Source organism: Ambystoma mexicanum, chromosome 1q (assembly GCF_040938575.1).
Source record: "Ambystoma mexicanum isolate Mex_15411 chromosome 1q, UKY_AmexF1_1, whole genome shotgun sequence".
NCBI lineage: Eukaryota > Metazoa > Chordata > Amphibia > Caudata > Ambystomatidae > Ambystoma > Ambystoma mexicanum.
In genome coordinates this window covers 1,253,943,007-1,253,967,876 of record NC_090922.1, presented here as the reverse complement: position 1 = coordinate 1,253,967,876, position 24,870 = coordinate 1,253,943,007, and the positions used below count along the sequence as shown (strand labels likewise).

The window sequence follows — 24,870 nt, the reverse complement described above, 5'->3', positions numbered from 1 at the left end:
AAGCGTGTTGTCTTGCTCGGGTGTGGTTTAAATAGCCCCAACAAAATAGTCCAGGTAAAGTAGTCCCTAGGCTACCACACCCAAAACACTAGACCGCATAGCTTGGTTCCAAGGAACCAAGCTATGTGGATCCCTCCATATTGGCTGACAACACAATAAAATAGTTCCCAAGCACATGGTTTTCCATGGTGTATGAGCCTGGCGCCATGACTGGCCCCAAGAGGGATTTGGAAGAGGATGCCAGGCTCTAGAGGCCCGAGTCCCAACTCCACCTGGCCAATGGGTTTGCCAGAGGGGGTTTTGGCCGAGGGTTGTGATACAGGATGAACGTGATGTTGGTTTTTGGGCTTGCTTTTTGGTGTATGACCATGGTTTCACAGTTGATGTTGAGAGGTTCGTCTGTTTTTATTTTCAGGTGTCCTTTGAATGCTATTGCGAACCTCCTCCTTTTTTATTTTTTCTGTTTATTTCAAGGCATTTGAAGTTGGTTCGGAGGCAGCTTTGGAGTGTGATTTTGTAGTTGCTGTCCAGCCATGTTTCTGTGATGAATAGGATGTCAATGCAGTTGTCATCAAGTAGGTCAAAGATCTCTGTGGAGTGTTTTGACATGGATATTGCCTTTAGAAGATTGCAATGGAGTTTGAAGGTGTAGTTTGGGCTTTCTTGTTGGGGTGGTCTTCGGATCAGTGTTGAGGTTCTCTTTCTGGTCAATCTCTAGTTAAGGTGTTGGTACAGGTGCATCTGTGTCATCAAAAAGTTCTAGGTTCTGACTTGGGTTTTTGTTTTCCTCAGGTCCTTCTTCCAGGAGTTGTGGGTGTCGAGTGGAAGTTCCTCTTGTTTTGGTGATGTAAGGTGTTATTGCGTCGATTATGTTTTTGTTGTTTCTAGTGGTGTCCATCCTTCTTCTGCATGGTTGTGTTCGGTTGTTTGCTGTTGCTGATTCTAGAGTTGGTTTGGTTCGTTCTGGTGACCGGTTGTTTGCGAGGTATGGCGTTAAGTAGAGTCTCTTCTGTCAGCGTTGGTTCGCTTTTCGCTCCTGTCTGTTGGAGTGTGTTCTGCAGTTGTGAGTCTTTGTTGTTGTTCCGGTGTGTTTGTTCTTTCTTTTCCTTTCACTCGGTATAGGTCGTTTGCGCAGCATTACAAACTTGTGAGTTGTTTTTGTCTTTGTTGATTCAGAGTTGATTTTATGCTAATGTCTGGCTGTCTTGTGGTGTAGTGCTGGGTGTAGAGTTGTCCAGTACAAGTTTGGGCTCTGTTGTAGTTGGTCTTGTCAGCTGGTGTTGCCGACTTGTTCAGTCGTTGTCTTGAGTGAGGTAGGGGGGAGGAAGTTTGGGGTTATATTGTTGGGTGTTATCGGTGGCTGCCCTTAATGTCCATCTCCCTGGAAGAGGTTCACTACGGTGAGCTAGCTATGTGGGTGTAAGAAGGATAACTACTAACTAAAGACTAGTCCTGAAGGGCATAACTAGGAGTCACTGTGTCATTTTATGAGGCGTGAGCCCCTGATCAAAGTATCACGCCACAGTAATCAGACAGTGAGTTCTGTCTCACATTACCGTAACGCTCTCTAGGTGTCGGATGGTCAATCACATGTGCAATCAAGAAGGCAATCTAAGGTAGGGCACTGCCAGATTTGAGCGTCCCGTATAGAGGGAGACCGACCTATGCCCGACAGGTCAATGGGTGTTTTACTATACACAGCTATGTTTGAGACACAGGTGACCAATGAATTACAATACTAAAACACAGCTGTGTTTGAGACACAGGTGACCAGAAGATTGCAATACTAAATACAGCTAGATTTGGGAGTCCTGTATAGTGGGAGAGCGGCCTAAGCCTAACAGATCAAACGGGTGCTGTACTATATACGGTTTTGTTGAATAGTGTGATGTTGAGGAAAGTAGCAGGGGTGTTTATTATTATGGCATTTTAGATAGGTATGATAAGTGGTTAGTGTTCCACGGTAGAGTAATTGCTCTACTACTCACCTAGACCACTCCTACCTTACTGGTCCTGGTCGTTGCTGGTTGACGGCTGGCTACTGGCTTCCCCTGCGGACACCTACTAACTTTCTGGAGCCGCCTCTGTAGAAGCCGTCCTTTGCCTTGGAGCCCTTAGCTGAAGGGGGCTGCCCTGGGAGGGTTGGTTATGACTTGACGCGCGAGCCAATCAGGGGGCGGGAGCGGGAACCAGGGGTTAGGGGTGCCGGGCCTACGTATTACAGCACGCAGGGCCTGGGGGTACTTTTTTTCAAATAATATGGGCTGAATTAGGGTCGCAGTCTGTCAACACTCACCTGCTTCTCTGGGTTAATGGAGAGCAGGTGTTGGATGTACGAGTCACTAGACTCGAAAGCACTGGGGAAATGAGCCAATCAGGGGGCTTGTCGGGGGCAGGAATCAGGAAGGCATTGGGGGTGCTGGCCTACGCACTGCAGCACACGGGGGCCTGGGGGTACTTTTCAAAAAAATATGGGATGAATTAGGGTCATATAAGTCTGCCACCACTCCCCTGCTTCTCCAGGTTAATATTAAAATGAAAAGACAAGAGTACAGGCTCAAATATGATGCATACCATAGTCTACGCCTGGATGCTATTGAAGATATTTGTTATCCCAAGCACTATTTGTTGGTATTCTGACATGAGTGCAGTGGGATGTGGGATGTTTCAACCCATTAGTCCAGGCACTGCAACACTACTGGCAGCAGAAACCTCAGAAATGGCCACTGGAAAGCATGCTGCTCATTAAAATCACCCAAAATTGCGCAGGAAAAATCTGAAAAATAGGCCGCCATCCACTTTTGCCTCTCAGTGAACACTGGAGTCCACTGCCAAAACCCACCATTGGGCTAGCCACAAAGTAGCCTGAAACCACTTGAAAAAGCAATGCCGATTGCCAAAAGAAATAGAGCTGTTTGGAAATCTGTTTTCTTGGTTGTCAAATTTGCAAAGATTATGGGTCACAAACCACCTAAAAGAACCTACTTCCTTGTTGGGTGTTCCACATAAATGGGTGCAGTACCGTTACTCGCCTCCGACAGGTGCTGGCGATCTCTAAATCTGACAGGAGAAATTTGTGTCAAAAGCTAAATTTGCCAAAGAAGGGATTTCCATCAAAATGCCATATAGAGTGCCACACATTGATTTCATGTTGAAAAAGACTGGAATTAAAGATATGTTTGCTCATTTTAAATTTATAAATGTAATTTTTCACAAGGAACTGTTACAATTGACCATAAGGTAACCTGATTTAGCTAAAACATCCAAGAGGCTTTCTTTCCCTGAGAACCTCCCACCTTGTTCATTCCCACCAAAAGGAGAGGATTTCGCATTGGCATGTTAATGAGAAGGGGGGGAGATTTCCTCTGCTGCCCTGAGAAAGAAACAATGGGTTCCTTGAACTGAATAGAAAATGCTAATTCGGGTGTGACTGACAACTGCACTGGCATGAAGACAAACCATGTGACCCTCTGACTCAGCCCAGCTTTGGATGCGGGCCAGACTGAAAATGTGGATTGAAATTGAAGTAAATGTATGTTTTAGAAAAATGCTTATAGCAAATTGTACTGAACTGACAAAATTATTAAATTTATAGGTTGTTAAAATGAAAAATGTGCTCACAGTTTAAAACTAATCTGGAATCTGTGCGATGTTCTGAGACTGAACCCCGGAAATTATTCATATTCCAGCCATTGTGTTTAAGTTAGGAACATGAAAAATTACAGGAATATGCCTAGATGGGATGTGTATGTATGTATAAAAATTAGTGCAGAACTAACATTGAGAAACCCACCAAAAGTGTGAAAAATTTGTCATTTATGAACTAAAGCTCGCAGGAAGATTAGAGTTGGACAGCAATGTACCTTAAGCAATCCGTCATGTAATTATGTATTATTAACAAGTTGTGCATCTTGGAAATATATTTTTGGGGGGGAAATAGATTTCCTAACTAAAAGCAAAGGGGAGGGATTTACTTTGGACCATAAACAGTGTCACTCTGACACATATGACACACTGCTCCTTTCTCAAATCAGGAGAGGGGAAATTATCTGACCTATCAGATCCTTAGAGGGTTGGGCATAGATAATCAGCCTCCCCGCCCACTTTGGAAATGGATAAATAGGGACTGTTGAGGACCCACACTTTCCACTCATCAACTGATTCCTTGGCGGAGCACCCTGCAGGAAGATCCAGGCTCCAGACTCTAAAACCAGACCCAGAATCCAGACTCTAGAACTTTGAAGCAGAGAGGCCGAATCCAAAAAGCTGAACTCTTTTTCAGCTGGCCTTCAGAATCTTTTGAAACCTGATTCTAACCCCTAAACTTCCAAGGGGCACCACAAAATCGAACAGCCTGGCTGAGCTGTTTTGCTGTTCTGGCTAAGAACCCCATGCTAGAACTAAGATCCAGACCCATAGAGCAGAGCTGTACCCAGAACCAACCCGTCAGATCCAGTGCAAGAGGCCGTGCAGACCAGAGGGCCTTGCTGAGAGCAGAACCAAGTGCCTGAGACCTGTCCAGTGGCGAGTGAAGTCCAAACCTTTCACCAGATCTTTGACAGGCCCATTCCATTCCAATGCCATAGGAGTGAGTATTTAGTATAGAACTGTCCATAGTCATCTCTTAGTTTAAAGTAATCCTATTCAATCCATCTCAACCTATCCAGAACTGCATTACAGAATCTTGTGTCCATCGTGAATTCTTCTCATTATATAGTCTGTGATAATTGTAGCGATAATCATCTGTGCGCTGATATTTTCTGAAGAAAGTCAAGTGTCCTGGCGCACAAAAATCAGAGTGGAAGGTGCCCTGTTCTGGTGGTTGTCCCGTTGGGTATCTTGTACTTTCATAGCCCTTAGTAAAAGTCCATATTGGTTCCTAATCTTTAAAGCGCATCTTTCATTTTGAAATATTGACTCGGTTTCTGAAAAATCTACCTTCACAAAAACCGCTGTAACTTTCGTACGTCCTAGAAACGAAATTTAAATGTCATTTTGAAGCTAACATCCTCAGCTTTCAAACAAACCCAATTCCTTATAGTTTTTCCGCAATCGCGTTTCCCGCACACAGAAAAATTGCCGCAAATTTGCAATTTGGCTCAATTTCACACTTGAAACACAAGTGTATAGGCACGTTACAAATGCCATATCATATCACTTCATGTAAAATAGTGGTTTCTTGTTTTCAACTTCTGAATTTCGTTTTCCATCTGCTAATCATTCATAAATCATTGCTAGAGTTGACCTGAACCTAGCCCAAGCCACACTCACTAGTTCTGAATCTCATTTAGCAAATTAAAATAATTTTTCCCATTCAATTCAAACCACATTTAAAAGCAATTGACCTGTTTAAAATCATTACTGTTCTCTCTAAGCTTGCTGGGGGAATCAGGATTGAAACTGTAATTGTTGATTGTTATTCCTGATACCTGTGTGCCCTCACTCCATCTCTTCATATTGCATATTGGGGGGGGGGGGGGGGAGTGAGTAGTAACAGAGGGAAAGAGTGATCATATTGTCTTTTCATTGAAGACATATCAAGTTTTATTTCTGTGTTGCATTTCTTCCTATCATTGCAATCTCTTGAACCCATACAAAGTATTCTCTGCTAGGTTATTCTTCCTATTCCTACTCCCAATTGATTAAAGAGATTGTTGATATTGTAATATTACCCATTGCTGATCATTGTTCATATTTATAAGTGTGATATTCAGGTATTATTCATATTAAAAGTATAATCTATATATTGTTCAATTCTTCAAATGAAACTTTTAATTTGCAAAACAAACCTTTTTCTTGGCTCAGTGAGCCCGGGGGAATTCAAAGAGAGGGGCATTATATAAGGGTACATCATCCAGAATTAAAAGAACTTTGACATAAAAATATATAAATAAGGGTTTCCATTGGGCATCCCATACTAGGCATCGACTTAGTTGGAGTGCCGGATTGAAATCACTTACAGGGAAGACAAACGACCAATAGCAGTTACTATGTGTGCTCACTGATATGGCACACGTCAAGGGGTGTCCGAGGTTTTAGTGCCACACTAAGACTCAATTATAAAGGCACAATGCCCGATTCATCTTGCGCTATGTAGGCTAAAAGACACCTTCCAGGCACACAGCGTGTGGCTAGATCTTGTTGGTCCTGATGCTCTGGTACGCAAGAACAATCCGACGAACAACTGCTTAAAACAGCCATATTTAGTGATTGATGGAGCAAAATATGTAAACAACAAGTGGCAGGAAACTACCCTCAGTTGCCAAGCTGAAGGCCTCCTGGGATACGGAGAAAAAGCAGCGGCCTTCATGGAAAGATCGTGTGCACAAATATGGACAGAGCACGTCACAAAACTGACAGACTGCAGCAATGGAAAAGCCAGTGAAACTGCACCGAGAAGAGAGCTATAAACTATTTCCACAGCAAAGGAACTGCCTTTGTCGGCTCCAACGAGCGATGCAACAGAACATTGTTGATTGCAGATCTGATAAGGGGCATGGCAGCACTGATGGACTACTACTGGGTGTGTAGCCAACAAGCATACTTGCACCTTCCACCATCATGGAGGGGCTATTGTACGCTGGCCATGCTACACACTCTGCACTACTAGTAGTCCCAGAAGAACACCTGAAAGGGGGAGGGAGGGCTGCCCAACGAAGCACCAACAGTGTCCCCAATGATGGCAAAACAAAAAACACTGCCACCACCAGAAGTTCACATCTTCCCTGAGCAGAAACAATATGAACCAACTGCGAAAAAAAAAAGAGAACATCAAACTATCTATCCAAAGACTCACCAGCAGTGCTTGAAGAGATACCCAAAGAATACAAATTGTTTAGCTCAGCTGAGACTTGTTAACCGGTGTGCAAGCACGAGCCAATGCTAAATGGTTCCAAGTCATGCCAATCGTCAAATGACACTGAGCAGGGGTTCAACGTCAAAGGTTGAGCTGCACGCCCTGAGACTGATGACTATGCAGAACCGCTACATCTTGGATATGATGATGGCGATGGAAGGAGGCGTGTGCAAAAAGACCGGGAGTTCATGATGCACGTTCATGTTTACTGAAGATGTAGAAAATGGGTCCTTGTCACACATCATAGCTGCAGTACACGAACAGGGGCTTAAATGAAAACAAAAGCTGGCTTTCAAGAGGACTGGTTTGCACTGGCATTCAGCGGGGCCACATCCTGGCTATGAGCACTGGTGGAAATGCTGGTGCCTGTCATCGTATTCATCCTGGTCCATTTCTGCACCTGCCAACTGAGTCTCCAATGTTGTGCAAAAGCAGTGCCTAATAGCACAATGATGATGGTTTCAATTGGTGTTTAAAAAGTACATCATAAATACGAAAGAGATAGAAGTGCAAACTGACCACCCTAACTCCCACATGGCCCCCATACCCTAGGGAGAAGTAGTAGACAGACTACCACACGAGCATTGTCCCTACCCCATACCCTGAAAATTCGAAGGAAGCATGGGTACATTTAGCAGGCGATGGGGCGATGCATTTATAGAACATCTACTCCCTAAGAGGATGCGCAAGCAGGAGAAAGCCTGAGAAACATATGTTCAGTGTGGATGCCAATAAAGGGAACGCCCCCACATGAAGATGCATTGAGAAGGTAAAATGAGCGCAAATATGCAGAGGAATTTGCTACTGTAGAAGTAACGATAGAGGAGACTGTTGGGAAGGAAGTGAGTGTTTCCCCACCCCCCTAGTGAGGTGAGTCCCATGGATAGATGCGCAATGTACCAGGGGGGAGAGGGCTGTGCTAAGAAAACCGGCAAGGACAAAATATTACAGGATGTATAGATGCATAGACTTTAGTGCACACATATAAAAACGCAATTTTCTAGGTATAGTAGACGCATTCAGCCTTACATGGCTGTCTGGTAAACACTGAGGGCAGATGAACCTGCGCTGCTAATTCCCATAGAAACTTCCCTTTGTTCCTTAACTGTTGCAAATACTTGTTATCGCAGAGAGGAATGCGCCCTGCAAGGCCACGAGACAGCACCAGGCTTCTTGTGGCACACTTTCATCACAGCCAGGCCAGCAGCAGACCAATTCCCACCCAACCCACCAGGATTAATGGCACCCACCATTGACCCAGTCCAAGAACCCCTGCATTCCACGATAGTGGATGACCTTAGACCACCACCCATAAAACCAAGACATGCCACCTTCTCCTATAATACACCCTTCATAATACAAGGTACAGGGAGAGATCATTTATAGTTCAAAACAAGGGTGGAAGCCTTGGGTGCAGAGTGTGCGATATGAACTGAGCAAAGAATGTGTGGGTCAGCAGGATCATGTCCCTCAACCTGTGCCAGTCCCAAAGATTCCCTGGTACATGGCATAATGATGTAGTAGCATTATCACACAATAGTAACTCTTTAATAGCTACAAGTGAAGAGCCTGACCGTCAGGCCCTGGATAGATGAGCCCAGCTGACCCCACGTGAGAGAAGACAGACTGACAAGAAAGGAGACAATCGTAGCCTGGCATCCTCCATGGTGCAGACCCATGTATAGGGTCTCACCAAGCAGCCGTGAAGGTTTCTAACATATGTAATGATGTAACTGATAACGCTGTGTAACCTTATGTATTGTTCATGGAGATTCTGGCAGAACGTTCTTGAGCAGCAGAGTTCTTTGCTTGCTCCCCTACTTCTTGTATGATAAAAATGGATCCTTGCAAGGAATCTCTTGGACTCCCCCCCCCCCCCCCCAGAGTTGTATTCTTTCTGGCATGAGCGTACAGGGGTGTGCCTTCATTAACTAGAATAACTTGTATCCTACCTCTTGGACTCTTCATTGAAGCCCAGAAGCCCTCCACTAACATTTTCCCAATCTCACAAAACTGTGTGGAACATTGGTGAACATTTGGGCACAAGGCCCCATACATCTTAGGGATGGACGTTTAAAGAAGAGTGTTGCATCTCTGTGGACGTGTAGTGCTGCATACGAATACTTTCCTTCCTTTGCAGAAGGTAATGTATTTTGCCCTACTCCAGTGATTGTATGCATGTGTTTTGTATGAGAATATTACATGCTAGTAGTTATTCTTCATAGTATTATATGGCCATAAATAAGTATTTGGCCATAAATACGTATTTTTAGAACTGATTGTCAAAGTGTGTTCCTTGGCTTTTCACTGTGTGTACTCATTGAGGACCCCTTACCAGGCTCACCCCTCATGAGACTTAGCCTTTCTACCTAGAACTGGTTCAGCAACAGCTCCCAGAGTTGGTCCTGTGACTAAACTAGGTTGGCCTGCTATGCATCTGTCCATCAAGCCAGAGTATAAAAATAAATAAAATCTGTCCTAACAACTTATACGGCTCTTTGGATCAGAACGATTGGGGCCTAGACAGCTACTCTGTTGGACCCTGTGTTCTAGAGGTTCCAGCAAAGGAAGAGGAGTAATTGCTCACTTGGCTACTGCATGCAAAGCCCATCACAGATTTATTGTGGCAAAATATTCAGCAAAAACAAAATCACACACTGGGGGTCTGCTAAAACACAGGTCCACTTCCCCTAAGGCTTTGCATCGGAGACAACCAAAGGCTGAACACATGGCTATGGGAGATATAGCAGGCTTGTAATGCAGGGCACTGTTCTGTATTCATCTTCATGCTTAGGAAGGCTTAGAAGTTGTTTACTCCAAATATTCTTTAGCTCTTCAGTTACATCATATAGTATAGCGATTGCCCAGTCATCAATGCTAGAGATGAACTATAGTCAGGGCAAAAGCAAAGACCTTCCTTTAGTCCCATATAATCATGAAAAGGATCCCTAAAGGAGCGGTAAACCTGTGCACTGACGAGGCTTCAAGTGCCAGATCATCAACGTCCTGAAGACCACTTACCTTGGCCACTTGTCCTAGTATTGTCACGTCACACTTTATGTAGACAGAAATGCTTCCGATTTTACATTTTTTCATGGATCATAAAAAAATACACAACCCGTCAGGTTTACATGCCATTTTATGATAACAAATTAAGACGAGTCGGGTGATTTTAAACATCTAATTTATAAACCTTCTGAAAAGTAGTCTTTAATAAATGCAAAGAAATAAAGTACAGGGTTGAGTGAGAAAACATTCATGAAAAGGAAAACAATTTATTTGTCTTTTTCTTTGAGTTCTTTTTCCTTCTTTTCACGCTCTGCTTTTGCTTCTTCTTCTTCGTGTTTTTTTATCAATTCTTCCACTTCTTTTTGCTTTAAAACCCTTATTTTTGTCTTTCCATTCTCTCTAGTCAATGTTGCAATTTCAACTGAAAGACAGGTTGTATATATAAATGTATAAGATACACTGAACAAATAAAATTGTACACAAACCATCACCAAAGTGTGAGGAAACTGAGAAGAGAACCAGTAGGAAGGTGAGACGTGTAATTCACATCTAGTTCACTCGATTCCCTGCTCCCTGTATACTCGAGCGCACTCTCGAACAACAATTTGCATGATTCAGACCTTTGTAAAGCAGCAGACGTTTGGCACTAATGGCTTGCGATTAACTGCCAGGCTGAGGAAACTCCTTGATCAAAGCAAGCACCATTACCGAGGGAAGCAGTGTATTAACAGCTTGCGCCCAGACCAGGTCTTATCCAGCAACCCAAACTAATATCAATAATGCGAATAGCTTTTATTTGTTTTGGCAAGAGGTTTCATCAAGGAACACAAACTTTTACACCAAAGGAACAACAAAAAAAACTGCCAAGATGAAAGCCATGAAAACAAACCTCAAGGGAGCTCGCCAAGGAGCTCATTTTCTATTTTTATGGAAACCCAGAAAAAGAGTGCAGTAGGGACAAAGGGGCATCGGAAGAGGGATACTCGTTTTATTTATTATTACATTTGTGTGGGAAAGGGAGGGATTGTAGAACCCGAGAGTTGGTTAGCCACCCCAGAACCTTTGCTTATAACGGTAGGTATAGCTTGCATTCCAAGCAACTGGTTTGGTTCGCTCAGCGCCCCCCCCCTGCTCTCCTCACGCCCACGCCCCCCCCCCCAACACCAGGTACTAATGGGAGGAGAAACAATGTAAATTTTGATTTCAGCATTTGCATCTCTTTGGCTTTACCCACATACGTTTTATCGCCCCCCACCAGATGTCATATCTGTATTTATAAATGCATTCCGCCAAGCTTCTGGGCCATGAGTGGTGATCACATTCCTGGAGCACGTTCATGCTAGAGGAGGTAGCAGACAAAAAGCGTGTGCTTTTGGTATTTGTGATAAAATATGGTATATGTGAGCCAGTGAATAAAAAGAGGGCCCATTTTTTTGAATGTGGATGCTTTATAAATGCCAAATAAATTCAAATAAAAAAAAAAAGAAAAAAAAAAAAACTCTTCCTCACACCTTCTCGCCCTGCTATCATCTAGAAAGTTTGTGACAAAATTATGCATCCAACGAAAGCATAAAAACACAAAATGCATTAACAATACCGATTAACAATGGCACCCTCTAATAAACTTGTGCTGGACATTTCCTGTGCCATCATTCATCTTGCTACGTGGCGGCGGCACTCTTTGCACAGCTCGCAGCACTAGTTTTGTGCAGTTTAGTAAGGAGTGTCTCTCTCCTTGTGCTGAGCTCCCCCAGACCCATGCCACATGTGTTGAGCCATCGTTTGTTCAGCTTTCTTTCGTTGGTTCTCAAAATTGTGTCTGATTTTTCTCCACCGATCGCAGCACCAGTACTCGTATGCATTAAATGAAAGGGTGACTCATCTGGTCCTTTCTGGGTACTATTCTCGCCCAAGCCAGCACCCACGCGTGTTGGGCTTTTCCTTTTGCGACATCTTTCCTTTATTGGAGTTGCCCTAAGCCCTGCTTTTGGTTCTCCTCTTACAGGGGCTAATTTATCACTATCCCAGCAATGTTTTTTAACGTACTTTGCATTGGTCATCTGTGTCAAAGCCCTCCGTCTCCTCGAGGCCTTCACCAGAGAGGACGTCTACCCACATAAAGGTATCATTGACTCAAGCACCTAACGCCTTCTGCTCGGCTGCATCTCTGCATCTACTCTGGTGGTAGGAGGGCCTGACTAAAGAACCCGGAAATTGACACTGTCTACTTCATCTGTTTGCTACTAAGCCGCCTGGTGAGTTTTGTGCTTGTGCAGCTCGGTCTCTGCCCCCCTCCTTTCCTTCCATCTCTCTGCTCTCTCCCTCCAGCCATGGTGCTCTCTATATCAGCTATCTATTCTAACTGCTACTCTATTACCTATCCCACCTCCCTCTCGAAGCCTGGAAGGGAAAAGTTCAAAAAGAATCTCGTCGTTTCCAACAAAGTCCTGCCCATCGCCGACGCCTACATCAAAGCTTCTTCCAGGCAGACTGTCACCAACTTCCTCTGTCGCTCTGTCCCCAGACCTATGGACTCTGCATATTGCCTCTGTCCCCTCTACTTTCTCCTCTTCTCCCCTTAATGGAGGCACCAGATGAGAAGTACTTGTGGCTGGTTTCTTTTCCTATAGGAGCATCATTAATGTCTATCACAACGGCATTGTCATGGCCCAGGGCTCTCAGCCTAACCTTCCTCTTGATCGGCATTTTCTGTTGCTCATCAACTTTCTCCCTTCTCCCGCCACCACCCCCCCCCCCCCCCACTTCCAATGGGCGTACATGTACCCCCACTCGGAAAACCTTCAAAAAGGTGGTAACCAGGTCCATTGCGTTATTTTTATATTTTTACTCTCACTGGCATTTATTTCCTTTAATGGGCACCAGAGATTGCTCCGGGCTAACGTGCTCGACTAGGCACGACATTCATACACTCACGTTAGTTTGTAGCGGATCATTTTATATTTGATTTCAGTTCTACTTTCTTGTTCTATTTATTTTGGGGGCACTTGCTTTCCTTGTAGCAGGCTATCGGCGGAGGGTGCCTGGACTCCATTGCGTCAGGAGGCTGGTGCTCAGCAGTTGCTCTTTCTTTTCTTCCCACCACGCATCACCTGGGCAGTCTGTCCTCACTGCCTCTCGGTGGGAGGAGCAGACTGGCTCCGGTAATATGAAATGGCTACTATAAAATATATGTGTAGGCAGCAAAGTGGGCGCGCACTCGTCGTGCTGAAGTTGCGCCAAAGTTAAGCACGTCTGGGACCGTCCGGGGTCAGGACGGGTCCAGGGGAGGGGCTTTGGTTTCCTATAGTTATTCTTGTGATGTGCTGCTTGCCCTATGACCGGCCCACCTGATTCTTCCAACAGGTATGTTTAAATCTGGCCCTTATGTTGCAGCGGTCAAAACCACAAATAACGCACATTTGTCGGCCCTATTGATTAATGCCTGCTCCATGGTGTCCCATGCTCAGTTTTTGTATGAGATATTATGATACTCAATCTGATCTGGACTTTGTGACTGGGATTTGGTTGACAGAGGCATCAGCTCCAATATTCTCTGATACCCTTCCTGATCAGTATAGCATCATCCACCTTGACCGGGTCTCGGAGTACCTGGGGAAGGGGGGAGTTGCAGTGATATTTAAGTCCTTGCTTCTGATCTCCATGATTTCTTTGACCCATACATTGCAAATGCAAGCATTGTTGGTATGTCTTACATTGTCCGCCTCTTTCCCATGACACTTTCTTATTGTGTACCGCCCGGCTGGTCCTTATGCATAATTTCTGCATCCTTTCGTGGACTTGGATGCAGCTCTTCAATTGTATTATGGGAATCTGATGATACTGTGAGATTTTAATATGAGATTTAATGTCCCTATGCCTCCGGGTCCTTCTCAATTCCGTGATACCATGTCAGAACTGGAATTGGTCCAATTTGTTGATGACCCAACGCATAGTCGAGGTGGTATTCTGGACCCGATTTTTGCCTCAGGGACCAGCATCTCGGAGGTGCAGGGGAAGCAGGTACTGTGGTCGGACCATAGTCAGATTTCCTTTAACATTTTTAACCCCTTTGGGCGGCTTAAGGATTCCCCATTGGTATCATGGAGACGCAACTGGCAGACAGTAGGATCGTCATCGGCTGTCTTCTGAGATTGTTTCTCGGTGTATGGCTGCTGGTCATATGGATTTTTCATACTTTCTGGCACCAGAGTGGATGTTGCGAATCACATGCCCCCCCCCCTTAAATTAGTCCATGCAAGAAAACACCCCTCTGAACAATGGCTCAGTGAGTCGTTGAAAGCCTCCCGTCTGCTCGTGAAACAGGCAGAGCCTAAATGGCGCTGTGCCTGTCTCACGAGCAGAGAAAAGGGCCGAGAAGGCCTCTTTTCAACATCTTTCGAGAGCCTACCATCAGGATGTGAATTTGGCCAAACAATCTTACTTCACCTGTAAGGTGGAGTCTGATCTTCATCATTCGAAAGAGCTTTCCTCTGTGGTCAAATCTTTTTCTTCGGCTGCGCATTTTTCTCCTTCTGTGCCTGCCTCCCAGGCTCTCTGACTCGTTGTCTGACCTTTTCTACACTAAAGTAGCAGACATCTGTGTTAACATCTCAGGAAGTAAGCATATGACCGCTACTAGTACTTCTGGGGATAGGGTATGGGATGGAACAGGTTCCCAGAGTTCTCAACCCTTGAAGTTCCTCGGGAGTGGCGCGTCTGAAGTCAGCTGCCCCATCCGACTCTACTCCTTTGGCTACTTTGAAAGATCTTGCCGGATACAATTCCCTGAGTCGTGCAGGCTGTAAATGCCTCTTGTTGGTCCAGGTGGGTCCCACCTGAGTTGAAGCAGGCCACTGTGATCCCACTCCTTAAAAAACCTTCACTGGATGTGTCTATGTTAGCCGATTTCCTTCCCATTTCTCTATTCCCTTCGCTACAAAGTTATTGGAGTCTCTAATAGCCCCTCTTGAGTCGTCTTCTTTTTGTGACACCTTTCAGTCAGGGTCCCGCCCGGGTCGAGGCACTGAGAGTGTCCTAGTGTCTGTGGTTGTTGATCTTACCATACTAGCCGATCAGGGCATAGTGGGAGCTCTAATTTTATTAGATCTGTCTGCGGCATTCGACACGGTAGACCCTGCTATATCGCCTACAGACCGCTGGCCTCTCGGGGGCCGTCCTGGGCTGATTTGCATCTTTCCTCGGCGAAAGGGGCCAATCAATATCTCTGCCTCCTTTTCTATCCTCAGGTTTTATTTTGTGGTGTTCCTCAAGGTTCATACTGGTCCCCTATGCTTTTTAACATCTATATTCAGCCGCTGATTCGCCTCATCTGTTCCTACGGCTTTCGTTGTTATTCCTATGCCGCCGACACACAGACCCTGGTCCGTCTTGATCAGGATCAGGGCACAGTGGCCCTTGAACTCCGGGAATGTCTGTCAGCAGTGGGATATTGCATGAGTGAAAATTGGCTGAAGCTGAATGGGGACAAGACCGAAATCTTGGTGGTGGGTTCTTCTCTAGTGTCTGATGAACGGTCCGACTCTTTTTGGCCTTCAACTTTGGGTGACTTTCCCACTCCAGTGAAGGTGGTTAGGAATGTAGGCGTCCTCAGGTCAGCGCGGTCTGTAAGACTGGTCATTTCTTTCACAAGGTCCTGCGCAGATTCTGCCTTTTCTGCCTGAACGTCTGCAGCCTCCGGTGGTGTCCTCACAGATTACTAGTCGGATAGACTATTGGAACGCACTTTATCTGGCTCAACCTCTCCGGCTAGTGCACCACCTGCAACTGCTGCAGAACTTGGCTGCTCGGGTGCATTACAGAGAAGCCACCTTAGTTGTTCTCCCGAAGGTTCACCGGGTCTGTGTGGATGGACGGGCATTCTCATTTGCTGCCAGCAGATTGTGGAATGGGCTTCCCTCTGGTTTTAGAGGCATGATAAACTATCTCAAATTCAGAAGAGCTCTGTAAACCTTGTTCTAGGGTCACTGTTGTGGTTGTACCGACTCGCCAAGATGCCTTTAGGTGAAAGGGTGCGTTACAAGTGCCTATAACGTAACACCTTGCAAGTCTCAACTTTTGCTCAGCCATCAAACACGCTTCTGATATCTGTCTCCTGTTGGAAGACTTTCACCTCGACTTTTTCAGCCTCACTAACGTGGTTCACTGCCAGCTCTGTCACTGCGTATGACATAATCCCTGCCTGAGGGTCACAAGATCCCCTCCTTACCAGTCATGAGGATCTGAATGAAGCCTGCCTTCAAGCGAAACACCTGGTATGACTGACCCGGCCTCTCTGATTCACAATTGTAGAGTGGCTGAGCGGAAGTGGCAGGCTTCAGACGCATTCTCTGACAAACTGGTCTGCCGCCTGCTCCAATGGCAATACAGACTCTCCATTCGCTTGAAGAAGAGGGCTCACATCCAATCCCGTATATCTGGGGCCACTAACCACTCTGGCGAACTGTTCTAAATTGGCAAGGAACTCGCACATCCTTCTGCAGTCTCCATATCTCCTCTTCCATACCTTAGCCTTTATACCTCTATGGCCACCCACTTCCTTGCCAAAACCAAGGCCATTCTGCCCTCACTCTCCTCTACCACCCTTCTGCCTTCCCCCAGCTGTCATTCCTCCCTTGACTCCCCTCCCATAGCACCGGATGAGGTCTCTAGACAAGTCCTCTCTATGAAAGCCTCCTCCAAACAGGTGCACCCCTGCTCCTCTAGAACTATCGAGGACAACATTGCCTCTCTTGCGTCCCCCCTGGCTGATTTCTGGAACCACTCCTTTGCCACTGGGCTCCTTCCCTCAACCTCTCAAGCACTCCCTTGTGCATACCCTCCTTAAAAAAGCGCTCCACCAAGCCCTCCTGCCCTGCTAACTATCGTCCTATCCCCATTACGCCCTTGTGGGCAAACTTCTTGTGATGCTTGCCATCTCCCAACTGACCCAACATTACGATTCTTTCGGCTGTGTTAGGCAAGATTTTCATATCAATGATAAATCTTCCTGTCAAGCCCAGAACTTTTGCTTTGATTTTACTTTTTCCCTACGTGAAGGGCTAATGTTAAAGGATATTTGTACCGCGCACTATCACCACCGGAGTGGTCCCCTGGCGCTCTGGTGGCTCTGAAAAAGGGAGAAAGGGGCAGAGAGTTAGTTAGTGGGAATAAGCTGGAAAAGTGCAAGAGAGCAGCGATGTGCTGTTGGCGGCCACAGCCCGGTGGGTCCGTTGGCTGGGCTTGGGGTGTTTTACAGTCAGTAGTCGTCGTGTGCTGTTGTGCAAGTCTATGTGTGGTTTGTTTTGTTGTTCCAATGTAGTGAAGTTTGTGCGGATTGCTGTATTTAGGCTTGTGGTTGTGTTTGGTTAAGAGTTCGAGAGGTGTATGGAGAGGCCTGAAGTTAGCGCATTGGTTAGTTGGCATTGCTGTCCTTGCAATTGTGTCAAGGTGCAATGCCCGCTATCATTCACTATTCCATCCAAGTGTGACACGTGTCATCATTCACAGTTTCATTCAAGTGTAGCACATGCTAACATTCATAACCCTGTCTAGAAGTGGTGGAAGCTAGAATTAAGGATGACATCTAAGTGTGGCATGTGCTAACATTCATATTCTATCTAGATGCGACGAGGGCTAAAGTTGAGGATGACATCTAAGTCTGGCACATGCTAACATTCACATTTCTATCTAGATAAGTTGCAGGCTAAAGTTAAGGATGACACCTAAGTGTGGCATATGCTAATATTGTTACACTTATCTAAAAGTGATGCAGGCTAATCTTGATTATTATCTATAGGTGTAGCTAGTATGTAAAGGAATGCAACATTTACAGTTCACCCAAGAGTGTATTTGGATTGGTGGTCACAAATCTCTCCAAGTATGCATGGTGTAAGTCTATGGCAGTCTACATTATGGAAGGTAAGGTAGAGTGGTGAGGGCTTTCTGGGGTAGAGTAATGGCTCTACACCCCACCCATGCCACACAGTTTTGTTGGTGTCTGTTGGCTTCCTTTGCGGAAACCGGCAGCCACATCCTGAGCCGTCAGTGCAGGAGCCGCCCTTTTCCTTGGGGCCCTTAGCCGCAGGTCTGCCAGGCAGAGGGCTGCCTTGGTTGGTTCAGTTAAGACCAGATAGTGAACCAATCACAGGTCCGGGAGGTGGGCAGAGGGAGGGGACGAGGGAAGCTGGGGAGCGAGGAAAGCGAGGGGGTCTGGGGCAGCAAGGGGGCATGACCATGGCACAAGGTGGCAAGAGTGGGCCAGAGGGGCCCGGCAGCTCACCTGGGGTCGCTGTGCTGGTAATGGCTTTCTCCCAGGGTGAAGCTGCAGGCCCTCACACAGTACAAGGCCCGGGAAGCCAATCACGGGAGAAGGGAGGTCCAGGAGGCGGGAAGAGGGGAAACCAGGGAACGAGGAAAGTGAGGGGGTGTGGGGCAACAAGGGGGCAGGACCATGGCCACAAGGTGGCAAGTGTGGGCCAGAGGGGCCCTGCAGCTCAGCTGGGTTCGCCGTGCTGGTAATGGCATTCTCCCACAGTGAAGCTGCAGGCCCTCACACAGTACAAGGCCCGAGAGGCCAATCACGGGAGGAGGGAGGTCCGGGAGGCGGGCAGAGGGAGGCGAAGAGGGAAGCCGGGAAACGAGGAAAGCAAGGGGGTCTGGGGCCGCAAGGGGGCATGACGATGGCCACAAGGTGGCAAGAGTGGGGCAGAGGGGCCCTGCAGCTCACCTGGGGTCGCCGTGCTGGTAATTCTGAAGTCCCCAACTAAGGGCTTAGTAAAACCATTCAACTGAGGCAGTACAAGACTCCATTCTTAGCATAAGAATCTACCTGTGGAATCTTCGACTCCACATTCTCTTTCTTCCCCTCACATTTCTGACTTCTCTAAGAAGTCACACTACCAGCTGCACCTCCTCAGGAGGTATTATTCCTTTCCTCTCCTTCCCCCAGAAGCTCACTGTCTCCAGAGCTCTGGTTCTCTCCAGGCTGGACTATTGCAAAAGCCTCTTGCTAAATCAGCCTGCTTCTACTCTAAGCCCTCTGCAACTCACCCAGAACAGGACTGCGAGACTTGTCCTTGGCGTCAAACCCAGGGATCGTATCTCCCCGGGACTGAAATCTCTGCACTGGCTGCGAGGATTAAGTTCAAAACCCTCTGCATTGTCCACAAGGCCTTCTGGGGCCTGGGGCCTCAATACCTTAAAATCTCTTCCTAAATATGTTCCCTCTCGAGCTCTTCGCTCATCCGTCTCCAACTCCCTCAGGGTCAGTTATTTCTACAAGCAACAAGTTGGCGGTAGATCTCTCTCTTCGGCTGGGGCCTCCCTCTGGAACAGCCTCCCCGCCTTCCTGAAACTTGAGGAGAACCATCTTCGGTTCCCGAAGCACCTAAAAACCTTCCTCTTTGCTTCTGCTTTCTCTCCCCCCTCTCCCCTGCTGAAGTCCTGGCTGATACGGAGACTGCACGGGTTACCGGGCCACCCATCTGATCTCGGGGCCAAGCCCTGCCAGTTGCATGCTTGCGCTGCCTTACTGGCAACCCCTGCTCCTGGGTACCGTTTTCTGTATCCCTACAGTCCCCAAACCAGCACTTATGTCTGCACTCACCCTGGACTTGCCACCAGCTGCCGTTCTTTATTTATTTTATATTATTTTATTATCCCATGTACTGCACTTTCCCCGCCCCTGCACTTTTCTTTCCCCCTTTCCTTGCACTTGCGCGATCTGAATGACACCATGCCTAGTAAGATTGTTGTCCGTCTTCCCTCTGTTCCCCCCTCCCTTGCTTCGTCACGCCTTGAAACACTTGTGTATAGGCGCATTATAAATGTCATATCATATAAGGCTGTACCAATAGAGTTCAGGGTAGTGTAGACAGAGTCGCCAGGCTTATTTTAGACGGATTAGAGGGCTGTAGAATTAGTACAGGTTTATTTAAATACAAGTAGGCCCAGATAAATCTTGGGGAAAATAAGTACCATCATATTCTATGTAACCACAATTATAAAAACACAACACTATGCTTGAAGGTACACAGACCAAAGCATATAACCTTATTTGGAACACCCAACAGTAGTTATAAGGCAGTCATTGCTTTTCATACACATTCAATATAGGTCACACCTATTCTTGGGGAGTAAAAACCAATGGTTACTTTCAGATTACATTCAGTAATTCAAGGGTAGTAGACCCTACCAGTTGTACGGGACGCTCAGTAACAAATCACAATCAGTCAACTGGACAAAATACATTTTGTGAATAGTGGAACAATTATTCTAGGTACAGTAAAAAACTAACTACTTTTGTGATATGATAACACACAGTTATACTATATAGGTAAAACCCAAGGATGTACTATTCATTATCAGGTGCTTTTGAGATCAGTGAAACAGATTGAGATAAGCAGTAACTCTTGTAACTTATTTTTGGGCACACAGCTAACTCGAGGCAAGTAAAAACCATATACTTTTTCAAATAGCTATCAGCTACTTGGGCATGTATAAACCCAAGACTCTTTTTGTGTATGTCTAAAACAGACCAGAGAAAGCAAAACCCAAAGTTGCACTTTAGAAATGACTGAACATTATCCTAGGTAGGTAAAACCTAATGCAGACTTATTCTGGACAGGTTAACAGCAAGTCAGGGGAAGCAAGACCCAGTCGGGGGACACTCATACAATTATCCTAACAGGAATGATAAAGTGTAACCAACAGCATTACTTTTGGGAAAGAGGCATAACCAATTCACAGGTGAGTAATACACCCTTACATCTATTTTCTTTTCGAATGGCGAAACAGTTTCTAAGGAAATAAAGATGTTATATATACTCTTTTCAGAATGGCACAACATTTCTAAGGTAAGTAAGAACTTTTGTAACTATTTACTCTCAGAGTTACAGTTACCAACCAACTTCTTTTGCAAGTAAGTCACTTTTAAACACTGATTCTCTTTTCTAGGCAAAAGGCCCAATCCTTTAAAAGTTACTTCTCTTATTCTTGGAGCATGAGTGTTCTCGGTGGCAGAAGGGGGGGGGGCACTAGGGTCTAGTGTTGAACAGGCAGTGTCAGTATAGGTTCTTAAGTAGCAAAAGTCAGAGTTCTTTAGGAAGACTGTTCAAACAGGTGAGTATTTTACTTTAGAGTTAGTTGAGGGTCCACGGGCTTCGCAGAAGACACCCTAGGACGATTCTCCAGCAGTGAGCCTGGGTGAACTGGACGCATGGCCTCCCAATCACAGAAAACACCCCAAAACTACACAGGAATCACAAGAGACTTAAGGTAAGTAAATACCCAAGCCAGCACAGCACATCAGAACAGAAGAAGATTTTGCAGGAGGACTTAAGGATCTCTAGCCAAAAACCTGGTCAGTGCCTTGTCGTGGTGCCTGAAAAGAGGACCTTGGCAGGGACTTTGCAGCAGGGATCAAAGGGGAATGCTCTCAGCAAGGCTTTCCTCGCGACTGGAAGTGGCTCTGGATTTGGCGCCGTTTTCAGGAACACAGAAGACGACAGAATATTGCTGGTGGGATTCTCGTCGTTACAAAGGTCCAGCACTCTGGTGAGGGGACTTTTTGTACTTCATTAGTGTCTGGAGATCCAGCTGGATGCCCACAAAGTTTAAGCGAGATTTCGGAAGACCGTGCACTGCACAATGGCTCGAGGTCCCAGGCTATTGCTGCCCTGCAAGGTCGCAGCATGGCGTGTGTTAGGCAACGTTTGTGTGCAGTACCCTTTGGGACCACTACACACAACTAGGACTACAGGTGTAAACAAAACCAACATTTGGTATAAGTCTGTACTATACAGTTTTGTGGTAGCGCTGCTGAGCAGCCAGGCTTATCTCAAGAGGGAATGTGAGCTGCAAGGGTGTTACACAGAGGTCTATAATTACAAGTATTCAAATAGACTCAAGGTTTCTTGGTAAAACAGTTATTAATTTATTTCAGTCATTTATAAAACGTTCACTAGAAGGAGGCAATCTATATCACACAAAAATATACTTCGGTACTTCACAAGATCAGGTTCGAGACATTTAAACTATTTTGAAGGAGGAGCAAAATGGCATTCAGAGCATTTGAAGTAGGAGCAAAAAGGCATAAGTTAATAAAACGAATAATGGAGCTACTCTTAAACAGTGCAAATAGTTCGAATTCACCAGAGGAGTTGATTAGATTGCAATAAGTTAGGCCAAAGCCAATGGGCTAAAGTCTTGCATAGGATAAAGCAGTTCTGGAAGTTAAACGTAAAAGTCTTTAAATTCTCAGAAGTAGTTCATAAAAGAAAGATTCAAATGTCGGGTCACAAGCTGACTAGGCCTGCAAGCTGCCAAAGTTTTACGCACTTTCGCAGTGAGAGCTAAATTCTCTTGGCCGGGTTTTCACAGTACCTTACAATGAAGAAAAAGATGCAGCTGAAGACGTCGGTTGTGGGCAGTTCCTGCAGATCTCGCTGTTCCTGAACCTCAGTCGTGGGGACAAGAGGGAGGATGCCGGGTGACTCCTGCACTGCGACTGGGACTGGTCAAAAGGCTGGTAAAGGCAAATCTTCGATTCCGGCCGCTCTAGTCAAGCACACAAACTGGTGTCCTTCTCCCTGGCTATTCGGTTTGCTGCAGCACTCTGAGGAAACTATAACCAGCTGCGAGAATGGTATCCAGGTGGCTCATGAGTTGATTGGTTCCACCAACTCAAAGGGAGAAGTCGTCCTTAAAGGGCTTCTCTGTTGAGATGAACTTGGCGAGTCGGACCTGCAGCAGGGCTTCATCGGGCAAACCAACGGTCCAGGAGTTGCAGCAGCCGTCCTCTTCCAGCTCGTCTTCGGTTCTTTCGTTCCAGTGGTCGGACTGCCTTCCAAGCCAAGAGACTCTCCTTTTCAACAGTTTTCTCCCCTTCATTGCAGCCTAACTGCCACTCACCCAGCAGGGTGGCTGTCCTTGCCTGACAGCCAGCCAATCACGCCAGGAAAGACTGATACATGAGTTTATAGACATAGGGGATACTAGGTAACCCCTCCAGCACTCTATTGTACGATAAGTATGTGTTGGGTCTAAGAACTTTTAAAAAACTAGTAAAGTCAATTTCACTTTACTTTCTCTGGGAAACAGTAGTTTATCCCAGAGTAGGTATTTAAACCTTGGGACAGCCCAAAAGGCTTCCCCTGTGTCACTGCACTGAGGGTGCTGTGTGACACAAATGAAAAGATGATGCATATGGAGTAGTCTAAAACTCCATTATCAAAGAACACAAGAGTAAAACACACATCAAAATACACGAGAGTGGGTACAAATCAAGTCCTCAAAATTCAACAAAGTTGCTGGGGGTCTCTAAGGTGAAGGAAATTAGCACTTTTATGAGACTTCTCCCCAACAGCGTGGGATGGCTCAAAATGCAGGTCTTCGAGTCTAGTGCATCTCACCAACCAGGCTCTGGGACGGGGCCCTCGTTTTTTGGAGTCCCCAGGTCGATTGGAAGGAAGGGCTACAGCAGGCTCAGGTTACACAGCCGGCTTCCCGGTCGCTGGAAATCGTGGTTCCAGTGGTCAACTATTCTTCAGCTATTTAAAAGGGAACTACAGCACACCTTCTGCATTCTCTCCCTGCATTTTACAAGAAGGGGCGGTCTGGTTGTCCAATTAGGACAGCCAGCCCACCTTCCCCCACTGGGATTTGTCCTAATTCAGGCAAGGAGGAAGAAATGGCTGGAGTTTTGGACTCCTCCCTCGCTTCCTACCTTCACAGACATACTGGAGCCTGGGTGGGGAATACAGGGGACTCCTGCAAAAGATAGAAACCATACAAAGGAATTTCCCACACTGGATGTCAGGGGAAGGAAGAAGGCAGGACAAGAAATACTAAAATGACGAAAAAACAAGAAAGGGGCCCTTTTTTTTTTTTTTTTTTTTTTTTAAAAGGAGCACCCTTGGGTGCCTTTACTGCAGCTGTAACACAGCCCACGGTAGAGGAGCACCAAATTAGTAAAAGGTATCACTGCCATCAGCCATTGAAGGTAAGCCTGTCCCTGTAACAAAATTGTTACAGTTTTAGTGTGAACGATTGCATCTTCCCAGCACTCCACAGAAGATGGGGTGTGCTGGTTTCACCAAATAAAATGTAAAAGGGATCCAAAGATCCTTTCTACCCTTGGGAACTGTATTTCTTTCAAGGTTAGCCAGAGAAAGGTAAAAGGGGGAGCTCCTAAGGGAACCCAGCAACAACAGGCACTTATTGTCAAAGAGGATGACTTTACAAAGACACTATGGAGAGTCTAAAAAAGAAATGACAACCATAAAAAGAGTAAAAGATTCTGTGAGTGTGGAAAAAGGTTACCCACTCAGAGGTATACGGAAAAATAATCTAGCAGTAAAGCTAAAAGGTCTGGTCTACCTAACACCAGAGAATCGTTTTCCCCTCTCACCTAGATTTACTCTTTTTATGTCTCTCCATAATGTCTGGTTGAAGTTATAGTTTCCTACAACTTATGGCCTTAGGCTGGGTGGCTCCTATGGGCTCCCCTGTTAATTTCTCTTTCATGTACTTGGGTGAACTACAATTCCCAATTAGTAAAGACTGATTTGCATCCCTCTTTACATTTTATATAGTGAGCCAGCACACCCCACCTTATGTGGAGTGCTTGGGGGATACCACGTATCCCCTTTCTGACTTACCTGGTAACATTTTGTTACAATTGCGAGTTTTACATGAATGGCTGGTCGCAGTGGTTTTACCTTTAGGTTTTATTACTCGCATGCTGTTCATTCAGCCGTGCTAACGCACAGAAGAGCCACCATTTTTCTAAAACGGTGGGCTCCTTCTTTCGCCATCTCTTGTGTGCTTGCTGTTTTCTGAGGTCTTCCCCTGCCATTCTAGGTGGCAACGACCTCAGTGGCTATTTTGTCTTTGGCGGGAATTCTTTAGAGTCCCCGCCCAGGCTCCAGTGTGTCTGGAAAGGCAGGAAGTGAGGGAGGAGTCCAAAACTAAGCAGCCCTTTGTCTTCCACCTTGCCTGAAAGGAAA

General features: G+C 45.9%; 1 protein-coding gene across 1 annotated transcript in view; it reads right to left on the bottom strand.

Annotated features, from left to right (window-relative positions):
* Positions 1-10,023: 10,023 nt before the first annotated feature.
* Positions 10,024-24,870, bottom strand: part of PSMA4 (proteasome 20S subunit alpha 4) — a 324,356-nt gene continuing 309,509 nt past the window's right edge. Inside the window, exon 9 of the mRNA XM_069642068.1 lies at positions 10,024-10,286. Within this exon, the coding sequence (XP_069498169.1) occupies positions 10,132-10,286 (155 nt within the window). The 3' untranslated portion in view covers positions 10,024-10,131. The remainder of the gene's footprint in view (positions 10,287-24,870) is intronic.